Raw genomic sequence first — 26462 nt, 5'->3', positions numbered from 1 at the left:
ACATTGCCCCTCGTAGACTAAGGTTATTAATGGAGTCTCCCAGGGTTCAAAGCTGGGCCCATTGTTGCTTTCTGTATTTATTAATGGTATTGATGATGGTTTATCAAACTTAATATCTAAGTTTGCAGATAATACAAAGGTTGGCAGGGTGGATGACAGTACTCAAGGTAAACCACTACAATACGACCTAGAAAAATCAGGCAGATGGACCTGATTTCTCAAACGGCAGTTAAAGTTTAACCTTGACAAATGCAAGGTATTGCATATGGCTATCAGTAATTCCAGATTAATATGCCGACTGTGGAACTACACTCTGGGTAGTGGAAGATGAAAAAGGCCTGGTGATAACTGTGCAGTCAGATATTAAGGTCACTAAGTAGTGCAGACAAGCTGCCACGAGAGCTCATGGGGTTTTGCCAATTATATACAGGAACTTTGTTAGCAGGAATAAGGAGATATTATACTGTTGTACAAGGAAATGGTTTGCCCACACCTTGAATACTGTATACAGGTCTGGAGGCACCATTTTAGGAAGGATGTAGATCTGCCATAATGGGTGCAGTGAATCACAATGAGATTGGTGAAGGGAACAAAAGGATGGTCTCACCAACAAGGGCTTCAGTCCTGCAAATTGCAGCATCTAGAGACTAGGCACCTGTGAGGTGATATGACTGGGGTGTTAGTGCTTTGAATGGATTGAGCACACTCAGTGCTGATGGCATTCTTCCTCATTACTCAGACTATATGCAGGAGGAGACATAAATTCAAATTGAGGCAGGATGGTTGTCGAATAGATGTGTGCATGTTTGCCTTCAGTCAACAAATGTCCATCTTTTGTTGTGGAAGTGGTTTGAATAAATTCAAGAAAGAACTAGACAAATTATTTGAGGGGATTGAAAGGTGATATAGGATTTTTTTTTTTTTTTTTTTTTTTTTTTGGCTGATGCTTCATAAGTTTTCTTTCTTGCATCATGCAGCATTTGAAAATGAAAGGCTATTTTTCTTTTAAAAACATTCCACAGGGTCCATTTGATTCAATATTCCACTTCAGTTCTATATGGGAGCTGGATGAATATTACAGATCAAATTGCTGCTGCTTGTCCTCTGTTTGATAATATTTTAACATTGTGTCTTGATATAAGCATTCAAGTGAATCCAAAACAGGATCACATCAGGATACATGTTTAAGAATAAACATAGATATAACAAGATAAGTTAATTAATACCCTCCATGTTCCACTGGCAAGTAAATGTGAACTGAAAAAAGAATGCTTTTCAACAACAACAAAGCACTTGTGTATTTTATAATTGCCATTATACATAAAATACTCATAGTTTATGTAATGTATTTGCATATCCTCTCTCTCTCTCTCTCTCACGCGTGCCGGGTGGGTAAAGTGCCTGCCTGGCAACCCAAAGGTCGCGAGTTCGATTTCCGCCTTGGGCTTGGATCAAAGTATTGCAAAAACCTTGGGAGGTGCATTATGGCCACAGAAGCCTATGCACCAACAACTACCAAAAAAAAAAAAAAAAACCACACAAACACACCTAGCAATGTCTACTAGCATGGTATTTATTAATTGAAATGAATTATTATTGAAATTTGTCCAAAATAAGTCTCCATTTGTCTCTCCATATGTTAGTATTAGCAAAATGCTAAGAATTGAGAGATATTTGAATAATGATACTGAAAAACCTTGGTGCTTTCCTTGTGCAAATATGTTATTGATTAAAGAGTCTTTTTTTAAATGTATAGATTTTAAAAATGAGAGACTCTCATATGGCCTCATGCAGAGAAGTTGAAGAAAGTCATCTGCTTACCATGGAAAAATTGAAAGAGGATCACTATAGACAAAGAGAAGGTATGTTCTTTATATAAAATATAAATTTTTAGATATGAAAAAATTGGTTTAGATGGCTTCCATTTTTTTATAGTGTGAAATTTTAAATAATCAGATCTCATTTCATATTTCAGCTTCTAGGTGGTGCATCAAAAATAATCATGCAGGCAGCCACATTGGTGTATGTTGTTCACCATTTGGTACGAAAAACAAATTGTTTAAAATGACATACTTATAATTTTATTTTTTAATATGACACTATACTGAGTAATATGAACAAATATCTTTAATAACAGTAATCTTGTTATCCAAGGAAAAAAAATATTTCCTGACTTTCAGCACATAATGATGGGGAGAAATCAAAACTCAAGCTCTATGGAATATTAACATAGGAGTTGGTTGCACAGTGAGTGCATTTTATAAAGCAGCATGGTGCCATTAAGTTTATTTATGCCTGTACTTCTCCAATTAAAAAACTAATATCACTCTGCATGGTTTTCGATATCTGTAAACTAATAGCTGTTTTTAACTCAGTATTTTTACGCTTATTTCAGAAATTATTTGTTTTTTTTCAATCACATACTGTTTTTTCACAGATCACTCAAATCAATCTCACGAGTTGCATTATTGAATGTATTAAGTTAGGAACAAATGCTGGGAATTTGTGAACTAAATCTTCACATGTTCAATGCTGCCTTCAGTCATTTGTCTCTTGACCTCAAGAGCATGAGCTCAATTTATTTTTGAGGTTATCATGTCAAACTTGTGCTGAAACGTGAGTAAAATGTCTTTACACAAGTGATTGAACAATCAGAACTTTTGTTATATTTGCAGAAGTTATGTGGTTCTCAAGCAGAGACAAGACAAAAGATATTACAGAATTTGTAAAAAATCTGTATTTTGGAGTGAAACCCTGTGACCAAGATAAACAATGGTCTCCACACAAGTTTGCCAAACCTGTGTTGAAGCATTGAGATTGTGGGGAAATGGTAAAAAGAAGGCTATGCCATTTGCAATTCCCATGATTTGGTGGGGGATTACAAACCACTGTGATGATTGGTACTTTTTCTTAGTTAATGTAGAGAGATACAGTGCAAAGAGTAAGAAGGGCATTGTATATCCTAATATTCCATCTGCCATTAGAACAGTCCCACATGGAGATAACCTGCCAATTCCATGCCCTCTGCTTATATTGGAAAGTGTAGTAGCAGAGAGTGCTGAAACTGAAGTCTACATGCCTGGAAACATTGAGTCCAGCCCTCAACTGTTTTCCCGGCATGAACTCAATGATCTGGTAGGAGATTTAAATTTACCAAAGGAATCCGCAGAACACCTTGATTCTAGACTTAAGTCAAAATATCTTCTAGCACATGGAAAATTTTTCTCATGGTACAGACACAAAGAACAAGAACTAGGCTCTACTTTTCTGTGGTTTTTTGCAGTAATATAAATGACTTAATGAACAACTTACGAATTAGTTACAATCCTAAACAGTGGAAAATTTTTATTGACCCATCAAAGAGGAGTCAAAGTTGTGTTGCTCCAAAATGGAAATAAATATGGGCCAATTCCATTAGCTCACGCTGTGCATTTAAAAGAAACATAGGAGAACTTGAAGAAGTTGTTAACAAATATTAAGTATGAAGAACATGATTGATTGGTTGGTCTGTGCTGACTTTAAAGTGATAGATATTTACTTGGACAGCAAACTGACTACACAAAAATGCCTTGCTTTTTGTGTGAGTTGGGCAAGGAGTAAACACTGGTTTTTCAAGGTCTGGACAAAGAGGGGCAGTTTGTTGCCTGTACAAAAGAACATAGTTCATAAACCACTGATAGACCCTAAAACTGTTCTCCTTCCGCCCTTGCACATCGATTTGGGTTTGATGAAACATTTGTGAAAGCTTTACCTCAGGAAGGTCTCTGCTTCAACTATCTTTGTACTAAATTCCCATTGATCACCCAAGAGGAACTTAAACAAGGTATTTTTGTTGGACCTCAAATTTGCAAACTGATGAGGGACCGAGATTTTGAGGGAATTATCTTTCTATTAAAGAGAAAAACAGGCATGGATTAGCTTCAGGACTGTTGTCAAGGGAACAACTAGGATCTGGACTAAGAATATAGTTGAAAATATGTTGGCAAACTGCAAGAAGCTGGGCTGCAATATGAATGTCAAGCTACATTTTTTACACTCCCACATCAACTACTTTTCAGAAAATCTAGGAAGTGTTAGGGAAGAACAGGTCGAGAGGTTTCACCAGGACATTAAAGACATGGGGAGGTGGAATGTCAACATGATAGCTGAGTATTGCTGGATCTGAAGAGGGACTGTAAAGTAAAAGGATCTGCAAGAAAATCAAAGAAATGAATATTTGACCCATTAGATCAGTTTTTAAAATAAGAAGTGAGTGTTTAGTGGACATTTTACCACAATACCCTTTTTAATAATAAAATTCTGTTAAAAGTAGCATTTGTTATAATTTTAGTACACAAATCCTGCCGCCAAAATTAATAATCACTTTTTAAATCGGCATTAGAAAATGATTGAGAAACACCCTTTTATGAGAAATCATAAATGAATTTTTTTCGAAATGCAGATTGAAATTTATGACTACACAGGAGGAATATTAAAATTCACACTGACATATTCTAATAGATAATTTAAGGGGTTTTTTTTGTTTATTAAATATTACAATGCATGATGATGAAACAGTAATTATCTCTTGATGTATACTTCTATATTTGCATTTGCAGTACAAAGAAAAAACTGTCACGGTTATTTTACACTTGTCCCATTCTTGTAAAATAAGCCTTTTAATTAAACTTCTTTTTTTTTCCCCTATCCATTTTAATACAATTTCCTGCAACTTTATCACTACCTCCGCTTTGATTTTTATGTTTAATCCAACTTATTCGTTACTTATTATATTTTTCTAAAAAAATATAAATATCTTATACTGCACTAATATAACTTAATGTAATTCTTTTAACGTTGTGATATTTTAGTCCTTATAAATAATTTAATAAAGCAGCTGATAGTTTATAAACAAGATTTTGTAATCATTAAAGTGGCCTTATCAACACAAAATTTCAAATAAAAAGCTGTTTTCCTTCATACTTTTGTAAAAAAATTATTTGATAAACTTTGGATTCATGTCAATCAAAACATCTAGAATGTCTATCACCAGCTTTTATTAATTAATTAAATTTATAAAAAATTAATTAAAATTACATATTTCTTATATCCACTATACTGTCAAAATAATGAATACATTAAGAAGTGCTAAATTTAAATTATGTATTGCTTTTATACAACGTACAAGTTAGTGCAAACACAGCTAAACTCTGAATTAGCAAAAATATGCAAAGGTGGCATCGTTGAAGTTATATGTCATATTGTGAATACCTCCACAATGAGTTTCCATATTGCACTACTTCGAATAGGTAGTAGTAGTAGTGGCATGTGATGCAAGAAAGCAAGTGTATGAGCTTATGCAGCATCAGCCAAAAAAAAAAAAAAAAACACACCATTCCCTCCAAATGCCTGTCCAGTTCCTCCTTAAATTTATTCAACCTATCAACTTCCACAACGACAGATGGAAGTTTGTTCCAGCAATTAACCACCCGCTGGCTAAAGGCAAATTTCCGCACATCCATTCTACATCTGTCTTTTCTTAATTTGAATTTATGCCCCCTTAGGTTTGTAATCTGAACAAGTGGAAGGATCCCATCAGAATTCAGCGTGCTCAACCCGTTCAAGGCCTTATACACCTCAATCAGATCACCATGCAGGGGCCTAGTCTCCAGCCACTGCAATTTGCAGAACTTAAGCCTCTCTTGGTAAGAGGATCCCTTCATTCCCCTCACCAATCTTGTTGCCCTTCTCTGTACACGCTCAAGTAAATCTACATCCTTCCTAAAATGAGGCCTCCAGACCTGTACGCAGTACTCAAGGCGTGGCCTGACTATTGCCTTATACAGAGGGACAATCACCTCCTTCTCCCTGCTAGCAAAATTCCTATATATCATTGACAAAACCGCATGACCTGCCCTGGCAGCCTGTCTGCATTGCTCAGAAAACTTCATATCTGACTGCACAGTTACTCCGAGATCTTTTTCATTTTCTACCACCTTAAGCGTAGTACCACACAGTTGGTACGTTTCTCTGGGGTTACTTCTACCCATATGCAGTACTTTGCATTTGTCAAGGTTAAACTTCAGTTGCCACTTCTTAGCCCATCTGCCCAAATTATCTAGATCCTGTTGCAGTAGCACACTGCCATTACTGTCATTAACAACCCTGCCAACCTTTGTATCGTCTGCAAACTTCGACATTAAGCCTGATATACCTTCATCAATATCATTGATAAATATACAAAACAACAGTGAACCTAACACCGAACCCTGTGGGACTCCACTAATAACATTAGTCCACGAAGAGCAGCACCCATTGATTACCACCCTCTGTCTTCTCCCACTTAACCATCCTTTTATCCATTGTAGCAACTTAACCTTAATACCATTCTGCTCCAATTTGTACAATAGTCTTCCATGCGCAACAGTGTCAAAAGCTTTCCTGAAATCCAAATATATGATATCAAAATTATTTTTTGCATCCAGTTCCTTTGTAACCACATCATAATATCCTATCAAATTTGTCAGACAAGACTTTCCCTTAACAAACCCATGCTGTGTCTGAATTATTGCTGCAGTCTTGTCTAGGTGATCCTGCAATGCATCTTTAACCAGTGACTCCATTATTTTACCCGGAACAGAAGTTAACTAACTGGTCTGTAATTACTCATGTCACCCTTCGATCCCCCTTTGTGAATTGGGGATACATTTGCACATCTCCAGTCCGTGGGAACCTCCCCTGAGTCCAAGGATTCTCTCATAATTATGGTTAAGGGTTTGCTTAGTTGCTTTGCCGCCTCCTTTAATATAACTGGATAGATCCCATCCACCCCAGGTGCTTTTCTTATGTTTAACTTCAACAATTTCTCCTCCACTTTGCTTTCAGTTATTACAAAATCATTAAATATCCTGCTACAATTTGATAACCTTCTGCCATTTTCAAACCTTAATAATTCCTCATGTGTGAATGTAGAAGCAAAATACTCATTCAGTTTGTTTGCTATCTGAGCAGCAGTGCGTAGCACACGCTTCTTGATTAGACCGGGGTTCGAGCCCATCACCACCAAATACGGAGGATGCGTAAAGGTCAGGCAATGACCACCGCATATCCCGGAGCAATATGGCCTTAGTTGCTAATGCTCCTAAAAACCAAATAACAAATAACAAGCTATCTGAGCAGGATCATCAACACTCAAACCATCGATGTCAAGTGGAACAATCAGATTCATCCCCTTCCTTTTAGAGTTTATATAAGTAAAGAAATCCTTGCTGTTTTTCTTAGCATCTTTTGCCAAGGATTTCTCGTAATCTGCCTTCATCTGCCTAACCTCCTTTGTGACCTGATTACAGACTAGCTTATATCTGCCATAGGCTTCTGAGTGGCTTGAAAATTTATATGCATCCCATGCATTTTTCTTCTCTGTTACGAGTCTCATTAGTTCATTAGATAACCATTTAGGCCTAAACCTTGAACAATATTTCTTAATAAGTATGAAACTTTTAGTAGCATCCATGATTAATTCCTTGAATGCTTCCCACTTAGAATTTACTGTTGGTAACATCGTCAGTTGATCCCACTGTACAGAATTTAAAAACTGTCGGAGACCACTGTACTCACCTTTACGGAAGCAAAAACCCTTTCCTTTACCCCTGATGGTAATTAAATCTTTAAGTAAATCCCACATCAGTACACTGTGATCACTGCCACCTAGTGGTTCCTTTATCTTCAAATTCTTAATCCACGAATGATCACTTCTGATAACCAGATCAAGAGTATTACTTTCTCTGGTTGCCTCTTGAACATGCTGCTGCAGAAAACAATTATCCAATAAATCCACAAAAGTCTGACTAGTGTGTGAGTGACCAATCCACAAGTTCCAGTCAATATCTGGGAAGTTAAAATCCCCCATTATAAGACATTCTGATTTACTAGCCCACTCTTTCTCTGTACAATTGTTCATTGTACTCATTCGAGTCATTAGGCCTATAATACACTCCTACTCTTATTTTTGCTTTCGCAGTGCTTATGTCACACCAAGCTGACTCAACAGTGCACTGTTCATCTATATCAACTGGATGCACTTCTTTTGATTTTATGTTTTTCTTAATTAACAGCATAACACCTCCTCCCTTTCTATCCTGTCTATCGTTTGTGTACACATTGTACTCCCCAAATTCTGTGTGACACCATGTCTGCTGTCCCAACAATATCCGCCTTTGATGTCTTGACCAACACTTCAAATTTATTTACTATACTTCTAGCATTGGTATACATGCAAGCATACATGCTCCTACTCCTATTCCTAGTTACCCTAACACATCCCATATACCCACCTATTTCAGGATGACTGCCATCCGTCCCTGAAACCCCCAACAACCCACGCTCCAGGCCGCTACTTATTCTAATAGAAGTTGTGCAAGAATCACCTTCACCTCTGCCTACGGCTACTGTTAAACTATTAGTCCTTGTATCCCCCCCAAGCTATCAGTTTTCCGACCCACCTAACACTGCCTCGATAGCATCAGCAAATATTCTTGCACCCTTTCTATTTAAGTGTATCCCATCCCTATAGAAGCAGTCTCTCCTGTTAACAAGTACAGTCCAGGCTGAAAAAAATTCTACCCCTTGAGCCTTGCACATTCTTTCCAGGACTGAATTGGTCGACAAGTTCAACAGTGACCTGTACTTGTTAAGTAATTCTGCCGGTCTCCTACTCCTAATATCATTAGTGCCAATGAGTACAACTATATCACCTTTTGTTCCCTTAAAAGATGATATCCACTCTACAATGTTATCAACCTTTGCCCCTGGCAGACATATCCTGGTTCTGTTCCATCTATCCTTTTTACAAAGCATGTTTCCCGTTTCCCTGACAATAGTCACCAACAACTACTAGCTCCTGTGGGACCAGCGCATTCTGCCTTGGGGGTTGCTGCTGTGTTGCACGATGACCAAGTGCAAGCTCTGGCCTTGATGTGGGCAGCTGAGAGCCTGATGGGCCCCTCAATTTAGATCTTTCGAGGGCATCCACCCTGTCCTTCAAACTCTCATATAGGCCCATAACAACGCTGAGTTGTCGCCTGATTTCCTTACACTCCTTACATCGCGCACACACAAAGACATCCCCCATGGCAATATCATGTTCCGTTCCAGAGAGTTCGGCAAACATTTCACGTCGCACATTTTTTAGGCTCTGATGCATTGGAGAATCGCCCCCCCCTCCTCATTTCTTCCCCAAGTCACAGCATTCCTGCCACTTTGTGCCCGTTGCTTTGCTGCTCTAGTTTGGGGCATGATACTTTAAATTAATAAAGTAACACTTCACCGAAGGAGAAGAATGTTATCACTTATTCTCAGCGGATACCACCACCCAGACAGCACCGTTTCAGGGCTATTTGGCCCTTCTTCAGTGGATGGGTGGGTGGGTACCCTAGTGATGCAAAGATGACAAAATAGTTATGAAGTATAACTCTACAATATGAGAGATGCCTGATGGTGTATAATATAAATTAAAACTGAAATGAGAGATTTAGACAACGTACAAGTTGGTGCAAACACATCATATTAGTATGCAGCTAAACCCTGAATTAGCAAAAATATGCAAAGGCGGCATCATTTAAGTTATATCTCATATTGTGTTGTTATACTTCATAACTGTTCTGTCATTGCATCACTAGGTTACCTACCCACCTACCAAAGAAAGGCCAAATAGGCTGAAACGGTGCTGTCTGGGTGGTGGCATCCGCTGAGAATAAGTAACAAGTCTTCTTCTTTGGTGAAGTGTTACTTATTCGAAGTAGTGCAATATCATGGCAACTCATTTTGGAGGTATTCACAATATGAGATATAACTTAAACAATGCCACCTTTGCATATTTTTGCTAATTCAGAGTTTAGCTGCATACTAATATGATGCGTTTGCACTAACTTGTACATTGTCTAAATCTCTCTCAGCCTGAGGCTAAAGCCCTTAACGTATTTCAGTATTGATTTTATTCCAGACATTTTTATGGTATCATGGAGGAGTCACACCATGCACCAGCTAGTGTCGACTTTTAGGTATTGATTACTCAGACTCGTTTCTCGAATTCCCTGGTTATATTACTGCAAAAAATAAAATGACACCAACCATTCTAAACTAAAAAAAAATTTTACTAAAGCAGCAACAACTCTCAATGGCCACATTCCATTTAAACAATGATAATATAAAATAGTTTGAAATTCATCAGGCAAACTGTTGTCTGGACTGCACTGGAGCTAGAACTGTTGAACAATACAGCTCCAGACTTCCAATTCACCTTTGAAACACCTATGAATATTCAAATCTAGCATTAACAAGTCTTCTAGTTACTCAATTCATGTAGGGTGTTACATAAGTTCAACAACGTTTTAGAGAGTACCATTAAAAAAATTTATTATTACTTAACTAATAAATATTTAATAATTTTTATGGCTTTTAAGGCCACTTTCTTGAACTTTTATGAAATTGTAAAATAATCTATTCCCTTAATGCATTTTATAGAAATTGCACACACACATGCCAGTGAACTGAAATTAGCTGAAGAAAGACATAGAGAAGCTCAGGCAAGCATTAGTGAACAATTTGAACGGCTTCAGAAAGAGTATACGACATTACACCAGCAGGCAAAACAAGTTGAAGATGCATTGCAGAGAGATACAGATTCAAAAATTCAGGTTGGTTGGTTGTGGTTGTGTGTGTGTGTGTGTGTGTGTGTGTGTGGTATTCATTGTACGTTGTAACTAATAATGACATACGAAAGTCTGAACCTCTTTTTTTGATTATTCATTTTTGATTAGTTTCAGTTGTAACAAGGGCTGGCAGATGAGTTAACTGCCTCAGGCAACATTACTTTTAAATTGTGTTATTTGTTTGCCAAGCGGTGTATACTTCACATACAGATTGATGCACATTTTGCAAAGTGGCACAGGATTCCATTTGCATAGGAAAGCACAGGATTCCATTTGCATAGGAATGTTGTTATGAGATCTTACCTAAATATCACTCTTCTTAGCTATGGTATTGGTTATATTCCTAAGTGTTTTATTAACTTTTGTTATTGTTTTGATTTGTGCAGCATTCAGTTTCTCTTAGTGTGAAAAATGTGTTTTGACTACTACCCATGCCACATATTTTAAGCTTTATGTTGGACTGGCTGGTTATTAACATCTTGGAGCATAGAATGTGTTATTTTTCTACTATGACCTGTGAAACTTACATATGAATATAAGTCTTACTTAAAGCTTTTTAATAAATGAGAAAAGTGATTTATATCATAATTGGCATTACGTTCTTCTTCTTCTTCCCTTGTTATCTATTTGCGCTTTATGTTGGACTGGCTGGTTATTAACATCTTGGAGCATAGAATGTGTTATTTTTCTACTATGACCTGTGAAACTTACATATGAATATAAGTCTTACTTAAAGCTTTTTAATAAATGAGAAAAGTGATTTATATCATAATTGGCATTACGTTCTTCTTCTTCTTCCCTTGTTATCTATTTGCATATTATTTTATCTTTCTTTAGTCATTTTGAAAATTCTCTTAACTATTTTTGTTTATTGCAGTTAGCACAGTGCTTACAATTGCTGTCCTTCTACACAACCCCCTCATATGAATATAAAAGTCTTACTTAAAGCTTTTTAATAAATGAGAAAAATGATTTATATCATAGATATAAATCATTTATATCATAGATCCATTCATGCTTGAATAGGTCTATCTTAGATGGTAGTTATGTGTTTTTTTATTCTTAGAACAAGTAAAGACAATGATAAAATACACATAGTTTACAAGCCTAATATATACTGATGTCTTATGGCAGTGTGTGTGTGTGTGTTTAATGGTGCAAAAATTCCAAACAACCAGTTAATATTTAGTAGCATACAGAATTTAAAGAATACATTCCAATATTTTCCTTGGACACTAAATTGTTCAGTTGACATATAAAATATATTTGATTGCCAAGGTTGGTCTGCTGTTGTTTTTTGTCACTCTTTTCTTTTCTAATTAAGCTTTTTTTTTATGCCTCATCCTCTTCCAAAATGTTTAAGAAGGTAATTATTCAGTGATTTATCATGCCTGCACAAAGCCCACAGATTAATCAGCTACTACCCCTGCACAAAAAGCTGAATTGCTGCTCCACTTAATGTATTTATTTAAATGTATACATGCAATTCATACATTGGTAAGTTGCAAACTTTTTGGGTTATGGTGATAGGGTGTTACTGGATGCTGCTATACTTTTTTTATGTGCATCACTTCACATAATATTGGATCCTCTAATGTTCATTGTAATTTTATCTGCTTTCTTGGACTACGCTGCTTTACGACTCAGAAAATTCATCATCTTTTAGAGAACATGCAGCATGACCATTCGTTATAACCTGAGTTACTTCCCACTAAGATTGCAGCCCACAGATAAATCAACACTACCACATCTGTACAGTTGTCAAATAGCTATCCTATCATTGGACAGTGGCAAATAGGCTGATATAATTATAGAGTTGCATTGATAAATATCCTTTTTTCACAATTCATTACATTTAATATGTAGTACTTCTGCTTTTTTTTCTCTCTTCTTTTTCTTTTCTAGAGTATTAATTTGAATATTAGACCATAAGCTGTGAATACACAATTTTAGGGAGGAGAAGGGTGGAGGAGTACATTCTTTTTTGGATTGTAAGCCATTTAATGTAATGTTTGGCAAGCATATGTATACAGGGTGGCACGCAAAATGTTCACACATTTATTGTTACAAACATTATGAACTTTCAAGCTCAACTTTTTGGAAAATATTTTTATTTTACCACATGTTCAGCACATCCTCCATTTTGACAAAAACAAATTAGCATTAGCAAGGGCACATAATGCAAGAAAGCAAGCTTATATAGCAGCAGCACAATAATAATTAAAAAAAACAAAAAAACACCCTTATTTCACTCGCTCCTAATGTTTGTCAAGTTCTGCCTTGAATCTATTTAAGCTATCAACTTCTACAACGACAGATGGAAGTTTGTTCCAGCAATCAACCACCCTCTGGCTAAAGGCAAACTTACGCACATCTATCCTACAACTGTCTTTCCTCAATTTGAATCTATGCCCTCTCAGGTGATTATTCTGAGCAAGAGGAAGAATCCCATCAGCATTGAGCATGCTCAAACCATTCAAGGCTTTATACACCTCAATCAGATCACCTCACAGGTGCCTAGTCTCCAGACACGGTAATTTGCAAAACTTAAGACTTTCTTCATAAGAGCAACCCTTTGTTCTGTTCACTAATCTTGTTGCCCTTCTCTGTACTCGTTCCAACAGCTCTACATCCTTCTTAAAATGAGGCCTCCAGACCTATATACAGTACTCGAGGTGTGGCCTGACTATTGCCAGGAGATAATCACCTCCTTATCCCTGCTAGAAAAATTCCTGTATATCATTGACAAGACACCATCAGCTACTCTTCCGGACTGTCTGCGCTGCTCAGAAAACTTCATATCTGCCTGCACAATTACCCCCAGTCCTTTTTATTCTCTACCACTGTCAGTGTGGTACCACAGATTGATTCATTACTCTGGGATTACTGCTTCCAATATGTAGTACTTTACATTTGTCAATGTAAAGTACTACATATGGTGGCAAATGAAGTTTAACATTTGTCAATGTTAAACTTCATTTGCCACCTCTCAGCCCGTCTGCTCAACTTTTCTAGATCCTGCTGCAGCAGTTTACTGTCATCAGTATCATTAACAACCCTGCCAACCTTCGTATCGTCTGCAAACTTGGACATTAAGTCTGATATACCATCATCAATATCATTTATAAATACAGAAAACAATAATGGATAGTTAGTATTAACATTTTTGCATTATTAGTGGCAAGAAAGTAGATTCAAGAAAGCAAGCTTATACAGCATCAGCCAAAAAAAGAAAAAACCCACTTCCCAATCACTTCTCCAAAAGTTTGTTCAGTTCTTACTTGAATTTATTCAACCTATGAATTTAAACAATGACAGATGGAAGTTTGTTCCAGCAGTCAACCACTTGCTGGATAAAGGCAAAAATCTGCACATCTATTCTGCAACTGTCTTTCCTTAGTTTGAATTTATGCCCCCCTCAATTGCGTAATTTGACCAATTCCACCAACCAACCACTCGCTGGCTAAAGGCAAATTTCCTCACGTCTATCATACATTCAAATTCTCAATTTGAATTTATGCCCTCTCGGGTGATTATTCTGAGCAAGAGGAAGAATTCCATGGGCATTGAGCATGCTCAAACCATTCAAGGCTTTATACACCTCTATCAGATAACCTCGCCGGTGCCTAGTCTCCAGACACTGTAATTTGCAAAACTTAATCCTTTCTTCGTAAGCACAATCCTTTGTTCCATTCACTAATCTTGTTGTCCTTCTCTGTACTCGTTCCAGCATCTCTACATCCTTCTTGAAATGAGGCCTCCAGACCTGTATACAGTACTCTAGGTGTGGCCTGACCATTGCCTTATACAAGGGAATAATCACCTCCTTATCCCTGCTAGAAAAATTCCTATATATCATCAACAATACACCATGAGCTACTCTTGCAGCCTGTCTGCACTGCTTAGAAAACTTCATATCTGCCTGCACAACAACCCCCAGTTCCCTTTCATTCTCTACCACTGTCAGTGTAGTACCACAGAGTTGATACGTTGCTCTGGGGTTGCTGTTTCCCATATGTAGTACTTTACATTTGTCAACGTTAAACTTCATTTGCCACCTCTCAGCCCATCTGCTCAACCTTTCCAGATCCTATTGCAGTAGCATAGTGTCAGTAGTGTCCTTGACAACCCTGCCAACCTTCGTATCGTCTGCAAACTTGGACATTAAGCTTGATATACCATCATCAATATCATTTATAAATACAGAAAACAATAATGGACCCAATACTGAACCCTGAGGGACTCCACTAATAACATTAGTCCACGATGAGCAGTGTCCATTGATTAGTGAAGCCAGTCGACATCGCTGGACAGTGCAGTGTGGAGTCAGTTTGGTGTGACATAAACATTGGGAGATCAAAATTGAGAGTAGGAGTGTGCTATAGGCCTAATGACTCTGATGAGTATAATAAGGAATTGTACAGGGAAATAGAGTGGGCTAGTAAATAAGAGTGTCTTATAATGGGAGATTTTAATTTCCCAGATATTGACTGGAATTTGGGGGCTGGTTACTCACACACTAGCAGGGCTTTTGTGGATTTATTGGATGATTGTTTTCTACATCAGCATGTTCGGGAGGCAACTAGAGGGAGTAATACTCTTGATTTGATTATCAGCAGTGATTCTTCATGCATTAAGAATCTGCAGTGAAGTGGGATTTACTCAAAGAGGTAACTACCATTAGGGGTAAAGGGAAGGGTTATTGCTTCCGTAAAGGCGACTACGATGGACTGAGACAGTATTTAAATTCTATACAGTGGGACCAACTGATGATGTTACCAACAGAAAATTCAAAATGGGAAGCATTCAAAGAACTTATCTTGGACGCTACTAGGCTTTACATACCAACCAAGAAATATTGTTCAAGGTTTAGGCCAAAATGGATGTCAGATGAACTAATGAGGCATATGGCAGAGAAGAAAAATGCGTGGGATACATACAAATTAACACATGACACAGAAGCCTATGATAGATACAAGTTGATATGCAACCAAGTTACAAAGGAGGTTAGGCAGGCAAAGACAGATTACGAGAAATCCTTGGCAAGGGATGCAAAGAAAAACAGCAAAGAGTTCTTTACTTATGTAAACTCTAGAAGGAAGGGGATGAATCAGATTGGTCCACTTGATATTGATGGGTCAATTGTTGATGATCCTGCTCAGGTAGCTAACAAACTAAATGAATATTTTGCATCGACATTCACACATGAGGAGTTATTCAGCGAGGGGAATGCCAAAGGTGTATTCAACTGTAGCAGTAAGCTACAGAATCTTGAAATAACTGGGAGTAAAGTGGAGGAGAAACTGTTGAAGATAAACACAAGAAAGGCACCCGGGGTGGATGGGATCTATCCAGTTATATTAAAGGAGGCAGCAAAGGAAGTAAGCAAACCCTTAGCCATAATTATGAGAGCTTCCTTGGACTCAGGGGAGGTACCCATAGACTGGAAATGTGCAAATGTGACCCCAATTCACAAAGGAGGATCAAAGGCTGACACAAGTAATTATAGACCTGTGAGCTTAACTTCTGTTCCAGGAAAATTAATGGAGGCACTGGTTAAAGAAGCACTGCAGGATCATTTAGAGTTAACTTCAGTTATAGCTCAGACACAGCATGGTTTTGTTAAGGGGAAGTCTTGCCTGACCAACTTGATTGGATACTATGATGCAGTCACAAAAGAACTGGATGCAGGGAATAACTTTGATATTATATACTTGGATCTTAGAAAGGCTTTTGATACTGTTGCACATGGAAGACTGCTACACAAATTGGAGCAGTGTGACATTAGAGGCAAATTGCTGCTATGGATAAAGGGGTGGTTGAGGGGAAGAAGACAGAGAGTGGTAATCAATGGACACTGCTCATCGTGGACTGATGTTATTAGTGGAGTCCCTCAGGGCTCAGTGTTGGGTCCATTATTGTTTTCTGTATTTATAAATGATATTGATGATGGTATATCGGGCTTAATGTCCAAGTTTGCAGACGATACAAAGGTTGGCAGGGTTGTCAAGGACACTACTGACACTATGCTGCTGCAACAGGATCTGGAAAGGTTGAGCAGATGGGCTGAGAGGTGGCAAATGAAGTTTAACATTGACAAATGTAAAGTACTACACATGGGAAACAGCAACCCCAGAGCAACGTATCAACTCTGTGGTACTACACTGACAGTGGTAGAGAATGAAAGGGACTTGGGGGTGGTTGTGCAGGCAGATATGAAGTTCTCTGAGCAGTGCAGACGGGCTGCAAGAGTAGCTCATGGAGTATTGTCAATGATATACAGGAATTTTTCCAGCAGGGATAAGGAGGTGATTATTCCATTGTATAAGGCGATGGTCAGGCCACACCTAGAGTACTGTATACAGGTCTGGAGGCCTCATTTCAAGAAGGATGTAGAGCTGCTGGAACGAGTACAGAGAAGGGCAACAAGATTAGTGAATGGAACAAAGGGGTGCTCTTACGAAGAAAGGCTTAAGTTTTGCAAATTACAGTGTCTGGAGACTAGGCACCAGTGAGGTGATCTGATAGAGGTGTATAAAGCCTTGAATGGGTTAAGCATGCTCAATGCTGATGGGATTCTTCCTCTAGCCCAGAAAAATCACCTGAGAGGGCATAAATTCAAATTGAGGAAGGACGGATGTAGGATAGACGTGCGGAAATTTGCCTTTAGCCAGCGGGTGGTTGGTGGGTGGAACAGACTTCCATCCCTTGTGGTGGAGGTTGATAGCCTAAATAAGTTTAAGGCTCAGCTGGACAGGTATTTTGAACGAACAGAGGGGTGAAGTGGAAGTGGGGTTTTTTTTTTTTTTTTTTTTTTTTTTTGGCTGATGCTGCATAAGCTTGCTTTCTTGCATCAAATGCCTCTACTAATGCTAATTATCCACTCTCTGTCTTCTCCCTCCCTCTCAACCACCGCTTTATCCATAGCAGCAATTTGCCTCCAATAGTATCAAAAGCCTTTCTAAGATCTAAGTATATAATATCAAAGTTATTCCCTGCATCCAGTTCTTTTGTGACTGCATCATAGTATCCAATCAAATTGGTCAGCCAAGACTTCCCCTTAACAAAACCATGCTGTGTCTGAGCTATAACTGAAGTCTTGTCTAGATGATCCTGCAGTGCTTCTTTAACCAGTGCTTCCATTAATTTTCCAGGAACAGAAGTTAAACTAACAGGTCTATAATTACTTGTGCTGCCCTTTGATCCTCCTTTGTGAATTGGGGTCACATTTGCACATCTCCAGTCCATGTGTACTTCCCCTGAGTCCAAGGAAGCTCTCATAATTATGGCTAAGGGTTTGCTTACTTCCTTTGCTGCCTCCTTTAATATAACTGGATAGATCCCATCCACCCCATGTGCCTTTCTTGTATTTATCTTCAACAATTTCTCCTCCACTTTACTCTCAGTTATTACAAGATTCTCTAGCTTACTGCCAGAGTTGAATACACCTCTGGCATTCCCCTCACTGAATAACTCCTCATGTGTGAATGTCGATGCAAAATATTCATTTAGTTTGTTAGCTACCTGAGCAGGATCATCAACAGTTGACCCATCGATATCAAGTGGTCCAATCTGATTCATCCCCTTCCTTCTAGAGTTTACATAAGTAAAGAACTCTTTGCTGTTTTTCTTTGCATCCCTTGCCAGAGATTTCTCGTAATCTGCCTTCGCCTGCCTAACCTCCTTTGTAACTTGGTTACAGATCAACTTGTATCTATCATAGGCTTCTGTGTCACGTGTTAATTTGTATGTATCCCATACATTTTTCTTCTCTGCCATATGTCTCATTAGTTCATCTGACATCCACTTAGGCCTAAACCTTGAACAATATTTCTTAGTTGGTATGTAAAGCCTAGTAGCTTCCAAGATAAGTTCTTTGAATGCTTCCCATTTTGAATTTGCTGTTGGTAACATCATCAGTTGGTCCCACTGTATAGAATTTAAATACTGTCTCAGTCCATCGTAGTCGCCTTTACGAAAGCAATAACCCTTCCCTTTACCTATTGGTAGTTACCTCTTTGAGTAAATCCCACTTCAGCACACTGTGATCACTGCCACCTAGTGGTTCATTTACCTGCAGATTCTTAATGCATGGAGAATCACTACTGATAATCAAATCAAGAGTATTACTCCCTCTAGTTGCCTTCCGAACATGCTGATGTAGAAAACAATCATCCAATAAATCCCCAAAAGTCTTGCTAGTGTGTGAGTGACCAGCCCCCAAATTCCAGTCAATATCTGGGAAATTAAAATCCCCCATTATAAGACTCTCTGATTTACTGGCCCACTCTATTTCCTTGTACAGTTTCTTATTATACTCATCAGAGTCATTAGGCCTATAGCACACTCCTACTCTCAATTTTGATCTCCCAATGCTTATGTCACACCAAACTGACTCGAACTGCACTGTCCAGCAATGTCGACTGGCTTCACTTCCTTGGATTTTATGTATTTCTTAACTAATAGCATAATCCCTCCCCCTTCCTATCCTGTCTATCCTTTCTGTAGACATTGTACTCCCCAAATTCCAGTTGTGCATTCCTTATATCTGTGTGACACCACGTGTCTGAAATCCCCACAATATCTGCCTTTGATGTTTTGAGCAATACCTCAAATTCATCAAATTTATTTACTAAACTCCTAGCATTGGTGTACACGCAAGTATACATGCACCTGTTCTTTTTCTTAGCTACCCTAACACAACCTATGTGTTTATTTGTACCCCAATGATTCCCAGCAGTCTCTGAAATATCCTGCATCTTATTTTCCAGGCTGCGGCTCATTCCATGGGTTGTGTTAGGGTAGCTAAGAATAGGAAGAGGTGCATGTATACTTGCATGTACACCAATTCTAGGAGTTTGGTAAATAAATTTGATGAATTTGAGGTATTTCTCAAAACATCAAAGGCAAATATTGTTGGGATATCTGTGGTGTCACACAGATATAAGGAATGCAGAACTGGAATTTGAGGAGTACAATGTGTACAGAAAGAATAGACATGATAGGAAGGGAGGAGGGGTTATGCTATTAGTTAAGAAACATAAAATCTAAGGAAGTGAAGCCAGTCAACATCGCTGGACAGTGCAGTGTCAAGTAAGTTTAGTGTGACATAAGCATTGGGAGATAAAAATTGAGAGTAGGAGTGTGCTATAGACCTAATGGCTCTGATGAGTATAATAAGAGAGTGGGCAGTAAATCAGAGTCTTATAATGGGGGATTTTAATTTCCTAGATATTGACTGGAATTTGTGGGTTGGTCACACACACTAGCAAGGCTTTTGTGGATTTATTGGAAGATTGTTTTCTACATCAGCATGTTCAGGGAGGCAACTAGAGGTAGTAATAATCTTCATCTAATTATCAGTAGTGATTCTTCATGCATTAAGAATTTTCAGATAAAGGGACCACTAATTGGCAGTGATCACAGTGTGCTGAAGTGGGATTTACTCAAAGAGGTAACTACCATCAGGGGCAAAGGGAAAAGATTTTTGCCCAGTATATTTAAGGAGGCAGAAAAGGAAGTAAGCAAACCCTTAGCCATTATTATGAGAGCTTCTTTGGACTCGGGAGGTACCCATAGACTGGAGATGTGCAAATGTGACCCCAATTCACAAAGGAGGATCAAAGGCTGACACAAGTAATTATAGACCTGTGAGTTTAACTTCTGTTCGAGGAAAATTAATGGAGGCACTGGTTAAAGAAGCACTGTAGGATCATCTAGACAAGACTTCAGTTATAGCTCGGACACAGCATGGTTTTGTTATGGAAAAGTCTTGCCTGACCAATTTGATTGGATACTATGATGCAGTCACAAAAGAACTGGATGCAGGGAATAACTTTGATATTATATATTTGGATCTTAGAAAGGCTTTTGATACCAATCCACATGGAAGACTGCTGCACAAATTGCAGCAGTGTGGTATTGGAGGCAAATTGCTGCTATGGATAAAGGGTTGGTTGTGGGGGAGAAGACAGAGAGTTGTAATCAATGGACGCTGCTCATCGTGGACTTATGTTATTAGTGGAGTCCTTCAGGGTTCAGTGTTGGGTCCATTATTATTTTCTGTATTTATAAATGATATTGATGATGGTATATCAAGCTTAATATCCAAGTTTGCAGGGTTGTTAAGGACACTACTGATGCTATGCTGCTGCAACAGGATCTGGAAAGTTTGAGCTGATGGGCTGAGAGGTGGCAAATGAAGTTTAACATTGACAAATGTAAAGTACTACATATGGGAAACAGCAACCGCAGAGCAACATATCAACTCTGTGGTACTACACTTTTCGTTCTCTACAGTACTAGCGAATGAAAAGGACCTAGGGGGTAATTGTGCAGGCAGATATGAAGTTCTCTGAGCAGTGCAGATGGGTTGCAAGAGTAGCTCATGGTGTCTTGTCAATGATATACAGGAATAAGGAGGTGATTATTCCCTTGTATAAGGCAATGGTCAGGCCACACCTTGAGTACTGTATACAGGTCTGGAGGCCTCATTTCAAGAAGGATGTAGAGCTGCTGGAACGAGTACAGAGAAGAGCAACAAGATTAGTGAATGGAACAAAGGGTTGCTCTTACGAAGAAAGGATTAAGTTTTGCAAATTACAGTGTCTGGAGACTAGGCACCGGCGAGGTTATCTGATAGAGGTGTATAAAGCCTTGAATGGTTTGAGCTTTATCTTGCTCAGAATAATCACCTGAGAGGGCATAAATTCAGATTCAGGAAAGACAGATATAGGATAGATGTGCGGAAATTTGCCTTTAGCCAGTGGGTAGTTGGTTGGTAGAACAGACTTCCATCCCTTGTTGTGGAAGTTGATAGCCTAAATAAATTTAAGGCTCAGCTGGAAAGGTATTTCGAACGAACAGAGGGGTGAAATGGAAGCGGTTTATTTATTTATTTTTTTTTGGCTGATGCTGCATAAGCTTGCTTTGATGCCTCTACTAATGCTAATGTGTACAAATATCTTCTTTCATCTTCTCAACCTTCAACCTATGCACAGTACTCAATACTAAAGGTTCTAATACCTCTTATATTTGGGGTTTTAATTAAAAAAAAAAAAAAAAAAAAAACTAGCCTAGAGATGTGGTAAGTATCAGGAAGTGTTTCCATGAGCTTAATAATGTTATTTAAAAGAGAATAAACTGTTATTCATTAATAAACACTTCATACAAACACTTTCTGGTGCAAAGCATGTAACTGAATAATATTAACAGTGGACATTAATTTTCTTCCCTGGTACAAAATGTGTTTTGTTTAAAACAGCAACGACAGTAAAAACATTGGAAACCTAAATGCTGGGACTTACCTCACAACAGCTTATGTATTAATGGATGAGGTTAATTAAAAAGAGGTGTAGATATTAAAAACTAGTTAAAATGAAATTACATAAAGGAATGCCCAGCTTTCTCAGTGCTCATCATATAGGTTTCACTGTTTGACCAAAATATAATGAAACTCATATGATGAGCATTGAGAAAGGTGCACTTTCCTCTATGCAATTTAATTTTAACTGGTTTTTGATACCCCACCTCTTTATAATTAATCTCATCCATTAAATACATAAGTAGTTGGGAGGCAAGTTTTGCATTTTGGATTTCCGATCTTTTTATTGTCATTTCAACCTCAGAACTAAAGGGTTAACCATAACACTAATATAGTAAAAACAACAATGTAATGTAATCTTTTTTCTGATTTTGGTTTCCTGTTCTATAATGCATAATACACTGAGAGGTAAATAGATGTGGAAACAAGTGATATATTATTTTTTATACTTTTGTTTAAAATCAAGATCATGGATATAATATCCTCCTGAGTAAGAATGAAAGCAGAAATAGCCATTATTCTCCCTCCATTGAAGAAATAAACAGATTGCTCCATAAATATGCTGTTCAGACAAGTTTTTTCTTTTATATGAAATGATGGTATCTAGACTGCTGCAAATGACTTTAAATAAAATTAGCACTCTAATCCTGTTCTGAGTAATCCTATTGTAGCAGAGTGAGTTTGTATAAATGTTTGTCATATTCTTTTCCTAATGAAATCTAAGAATAGATTTATGGTTTTATAGAGCTACATTAATTTAGAACATAAGTTATAAAGAAAAATATCTCTTCTTGTCTTTGAAAAAACAGTTCTTATCACTGTGGCTTCTAAAATAATTTAAAATTTTTTTTTAGTGGATTTCATCAAAAAAAGCTGATTTGGAAAAAGAAGTTGACAGTCTAAAAGCAGTTTTAGAGATGAAAAGATGCGAGATGCATTCTCTTCGTAGAGAAAATATGGAAATGAAAAAAGAGGTAAGATTTTAAAGATGCTATTTAATCTTTTATAAATACAGTAGTGTAGCTAGGGTCGTCGACATCTGGGGGCAACACGTCTTCCTGGCACACTTGAGTATGATAATGTAATGTGAATGTGTTAGATAATTCCTTCAGGTTGCACCCCTGAAGCTTGGTGCCTGGGGCAACTGCCCCTTCTGCTTCTGTAACTATGAATAATGTATAAACATTATACTCTTACATTATGTAGAAATATTAAGACAAAAATATAAATAATTAAAATTATTTTTTTTTGTACAGTTTCACGGTTTTGTACACTATACTGATCAACCAAGAATGTTCAAGGTTTTTGCTAATGACACAAGTTAAATTTTTTAACTTGAGTCATTAGACACAAGTTAACAAATTTAAAAATATAACAGTTTTCTAATTTTCAATTAAAACTACTATGCTGAGCATGAAAATGACAAAAAAAACAAAAGCCTATCATCCAGTTTTATATTATTCTTTAAAAGAGAATAAACTTTTATTCATTATAAAACATTATACTCTTACATTATGTAGAAATATTAAGACAAAAATATAAATATAATTTAAATTATTTTTTCTTTTGTACAGTTTCACGTTTTCTTTAAAAAAAATTAATAATAGTTACCCATCATGGCTGTATTCCTCTCACATCACATTGCCAAATATTTTCTCTTGTACTTAAATCCCAGGGAAGCCTTTCACCTTGTTTGTCACTAAGAGCACCCAAGTTACTGGAGAAAAAAAGCCATATGTGAATCTATAAAATGTATCTTGGGAGATATTTGGAAACATGTTTTTATTGTTACACAACAGTTCTGACATCAGTTATATATATATATATATATATATATATTTTTTTTTTTTTTTTTTTCATTATTGCTGAATAAACCATGAACTAAGAATTTAAAAGGCTGCCATTCAGCCAACTGAACTTTAAATTTACTTGGATCACAGTAACCTTAAAATCACCCGTATAGCTGCCAGCAGTGTTCCTTATATTTGATCACATTATCTAGGATGTGTTCTTATAAATTTCTTCATTTGAACCAAATAGGCTAAGGTAATGAATGATTGTTTATCCATTATGTAATAAAACTTCCTTTAAACCTTTCATTAGTGAGCTTTCCAAGTTCAGCAGGCCCCCCGTTATAACGCTGTTCATATATTATAATCCGTATCTAACTATAACGCTGTCACAGATCACTATAACGCTCTTTTACAGATTGCATTTTTGGCATATTTAACAAAACTGTTTCATTTGATGGAGTCAATAGCTTGAAAATGAATAGCAAAACAGCATTAAAACGTTTCCCACACTGACTTGAGAAATTTTCCCACGCTCAGTGAAATTTTCTCGCACGCTAATTTAATTGCAGTACATTGACTTGTTACGTAGTTCCGAGATCAACATTTTAAAAAATGATCAAGTATGTTGCTTGTAATATTTGTGTTATATGCATTTATCCGAAGTCTAGTCATCACTCAGTACAGTATTAGACATTGTATCATAATTAATGCAACCAACACAGTTACATTTTCGAAGAGTTAATAATGGCCAATAAGAATGAAAAAGCAACAATGTCTGGGCACAGTACTAAGACTATAAATGTAAGAAAAAGACTGAATTTGAAAATTAAATTAGACATTTTGAAGCAAATCGATTCCGGTCAAAGACAAGCGGATGTTTGCCATAATTTAGGACTTGCAAGTTTAACTGTAAGAACAATTATAAAAAAAATAAAGAATTAATTTTAACAGCGGGAAAGATAGCTGTTCCACTGCAAGCAACTAGGACTAGGCCAGCTATCAGGATTGAAATGGAAAGACTTTAACTAATTTTATTGAAGATAATATCCAATGCAGAATTCAGTTAAGTTAAATATTATAAATAATAAAAAAGAGAGAGAGATTAGCTTATATGATGATCTGAAGAAAACTCACCTAAAAAAAAAAAAAATGTGGAACCATTTAAAACTAGTAAGAGCTGGTTGAATAGATATAAAATCCAGGGAGAAGCTGAAAGTGCAGATCAAGGAGCCGAAACTTTCAAAAAAAGAACTTGTTAAAATTATTGAAGAGGGGTATTATGTTTTATACTTCTCAACAAGTTTTTAACATAGATGAAACAGGACTTTTGTGGAAACGAATGCCTAAAAGAAGTTTCATATTGAAAGAAGAAAAAAAAAACATGCCAGGTTTCAAAGCAGCGAAGGATCGGTTTACTTCATTGTTGGGTGATAATGCTGCGGGGGATTTAAAATTAATACCCTTTTTAGTTTATTTGGAAGAGGGCCAAAGTTCAACCCAAAATCGATACCTTTTTCATGATTAAATTTATCAATTAAATTCATGATTTTAATTGGAATTTTAAGTTTAATTTTGATACGTAAGTAGTTACCACATAATTATATATGTATGTAATGCCGAATATTTTATGTGTACAAATATTTGAATATTAAATATTTTGACCGATATTTGTGCATCTTTTCACTACCCTTTATTATTGATTAGGAAATATCCTATGGCACTGACCGCAACTGACAAATACACATGTTACCTTATGGGAATGCGGCGCTTGCTTAGCACGGATTCACTTAGTGCTCTGTTTTTCCGGAACGAATTATCAGTGTTAAGCGGGGATTACCTGTATGTGTTTTAAGTTTTCCACTACAGGTGGCTGGCTATACGAAGTGAAATTTTTTAAAAATTTATAAAAATAAAAACTTTGTATATAAATGTTTTGAAATATTATTTTGACTTGATTGCCCAACATCAGAGTGAAATTATTGCCAAAATTATAAAAAATACCCATGGTTCTTTTTGATGCAGTAGTATCCTCTATTTTTGTTTATCACAATTCAGTTTCATCAACTTATGAATCCAAATTCTACAGAATTTTGGCTTGTTTAAAACCCAAATCGGGCAACAATGGCTGACAGGTGTTGACCTCCTTTGATTTTCATGCTGCCAGTTGTTAAAACTGTCTTTTCTCCTATTAGATTGAAATGCAAATAAGAGATAACAGCACTTAATCTTAGTGGAAGATTTCAAAAAATTTGAACTTTAACTGATGCATTATTTGAAAAGACCTTCAAAAACATAAATATACATATGTACTTCCCAGAGATCATACACAAAAAATGTAAATTTTTATAGATACCATGGAAAAGGTTAAACTTACTTCATGTGAATCAGTGAGTATTTACCATTCTTCAGCTTTGTGCTGAAATCCTTGTTATTCCATCTGTCCATTTATATCTAGACACACACAAAGGGGATCTGCATACCATAAAACGTCAACAGTTTATTTCTCTTTATAAGTATGGAAATTCTTGTACCATCAGCTTGCAGTTATGATCCCAACAGTTTTTTCTGTTCCATTGATGGATTTAAATCATGTACTAGGTCATTAAGCTTACTTTTGTTATATGTGATTCTTGGCTATTCTTTGGAATATTACTTGGA

At 36.9% G+C, this 26462-nt stretch overlaps 1 protein-coding gene across 1 annotated transcript in view; it reads left to right on the top strand.

The window, feature by feature from the left end:
- The window catches only part of LOC150078076 (uncharacterized), a 511382-nt gene that overhangs the window by 437856 nt on the left and 47064 nt on the right, over positions 1 to 26462 (top strand). The window contains exons 13-15 of the mRNA XM_090384455.1: positions 1757 to 1862; positions 10501 to 10673; positions 22866 to 22985. Coding sequence (XP_090240581.1) covers positions 1757 to 1862; positions 10501 to 10673; positions 22866 to 22985 — 399 coding nt within the window. The remainder of the gene's footprint in view (positions 1 to 1756; positions 1863 to 10500; positions 10674 to 22865; positions 22986 to 26462) is intronic.

The sequence above is a fragment of the Mastigoproctus giganteus genome, chromosome 11 (genome assembly GCF_048544385.1).
Source record: "Mastigoproctus giganteus isolate SK-2022 chromosome 11, ASM4854438v1, whole genome shotgun sequence".
In the NCBI taxonomy this organism is placed as follows: Eukaryota; Metazoa; Arthropoda; class Arachnida; order Uropygi; family Thelyphonidae; genus Mastigoproctus; species Mastigoproctus giganteus.
Note: the sequence above shows the minus strand (reverse complement) of the source record. Positions and strands in the feature narration are given on the sequence as shown.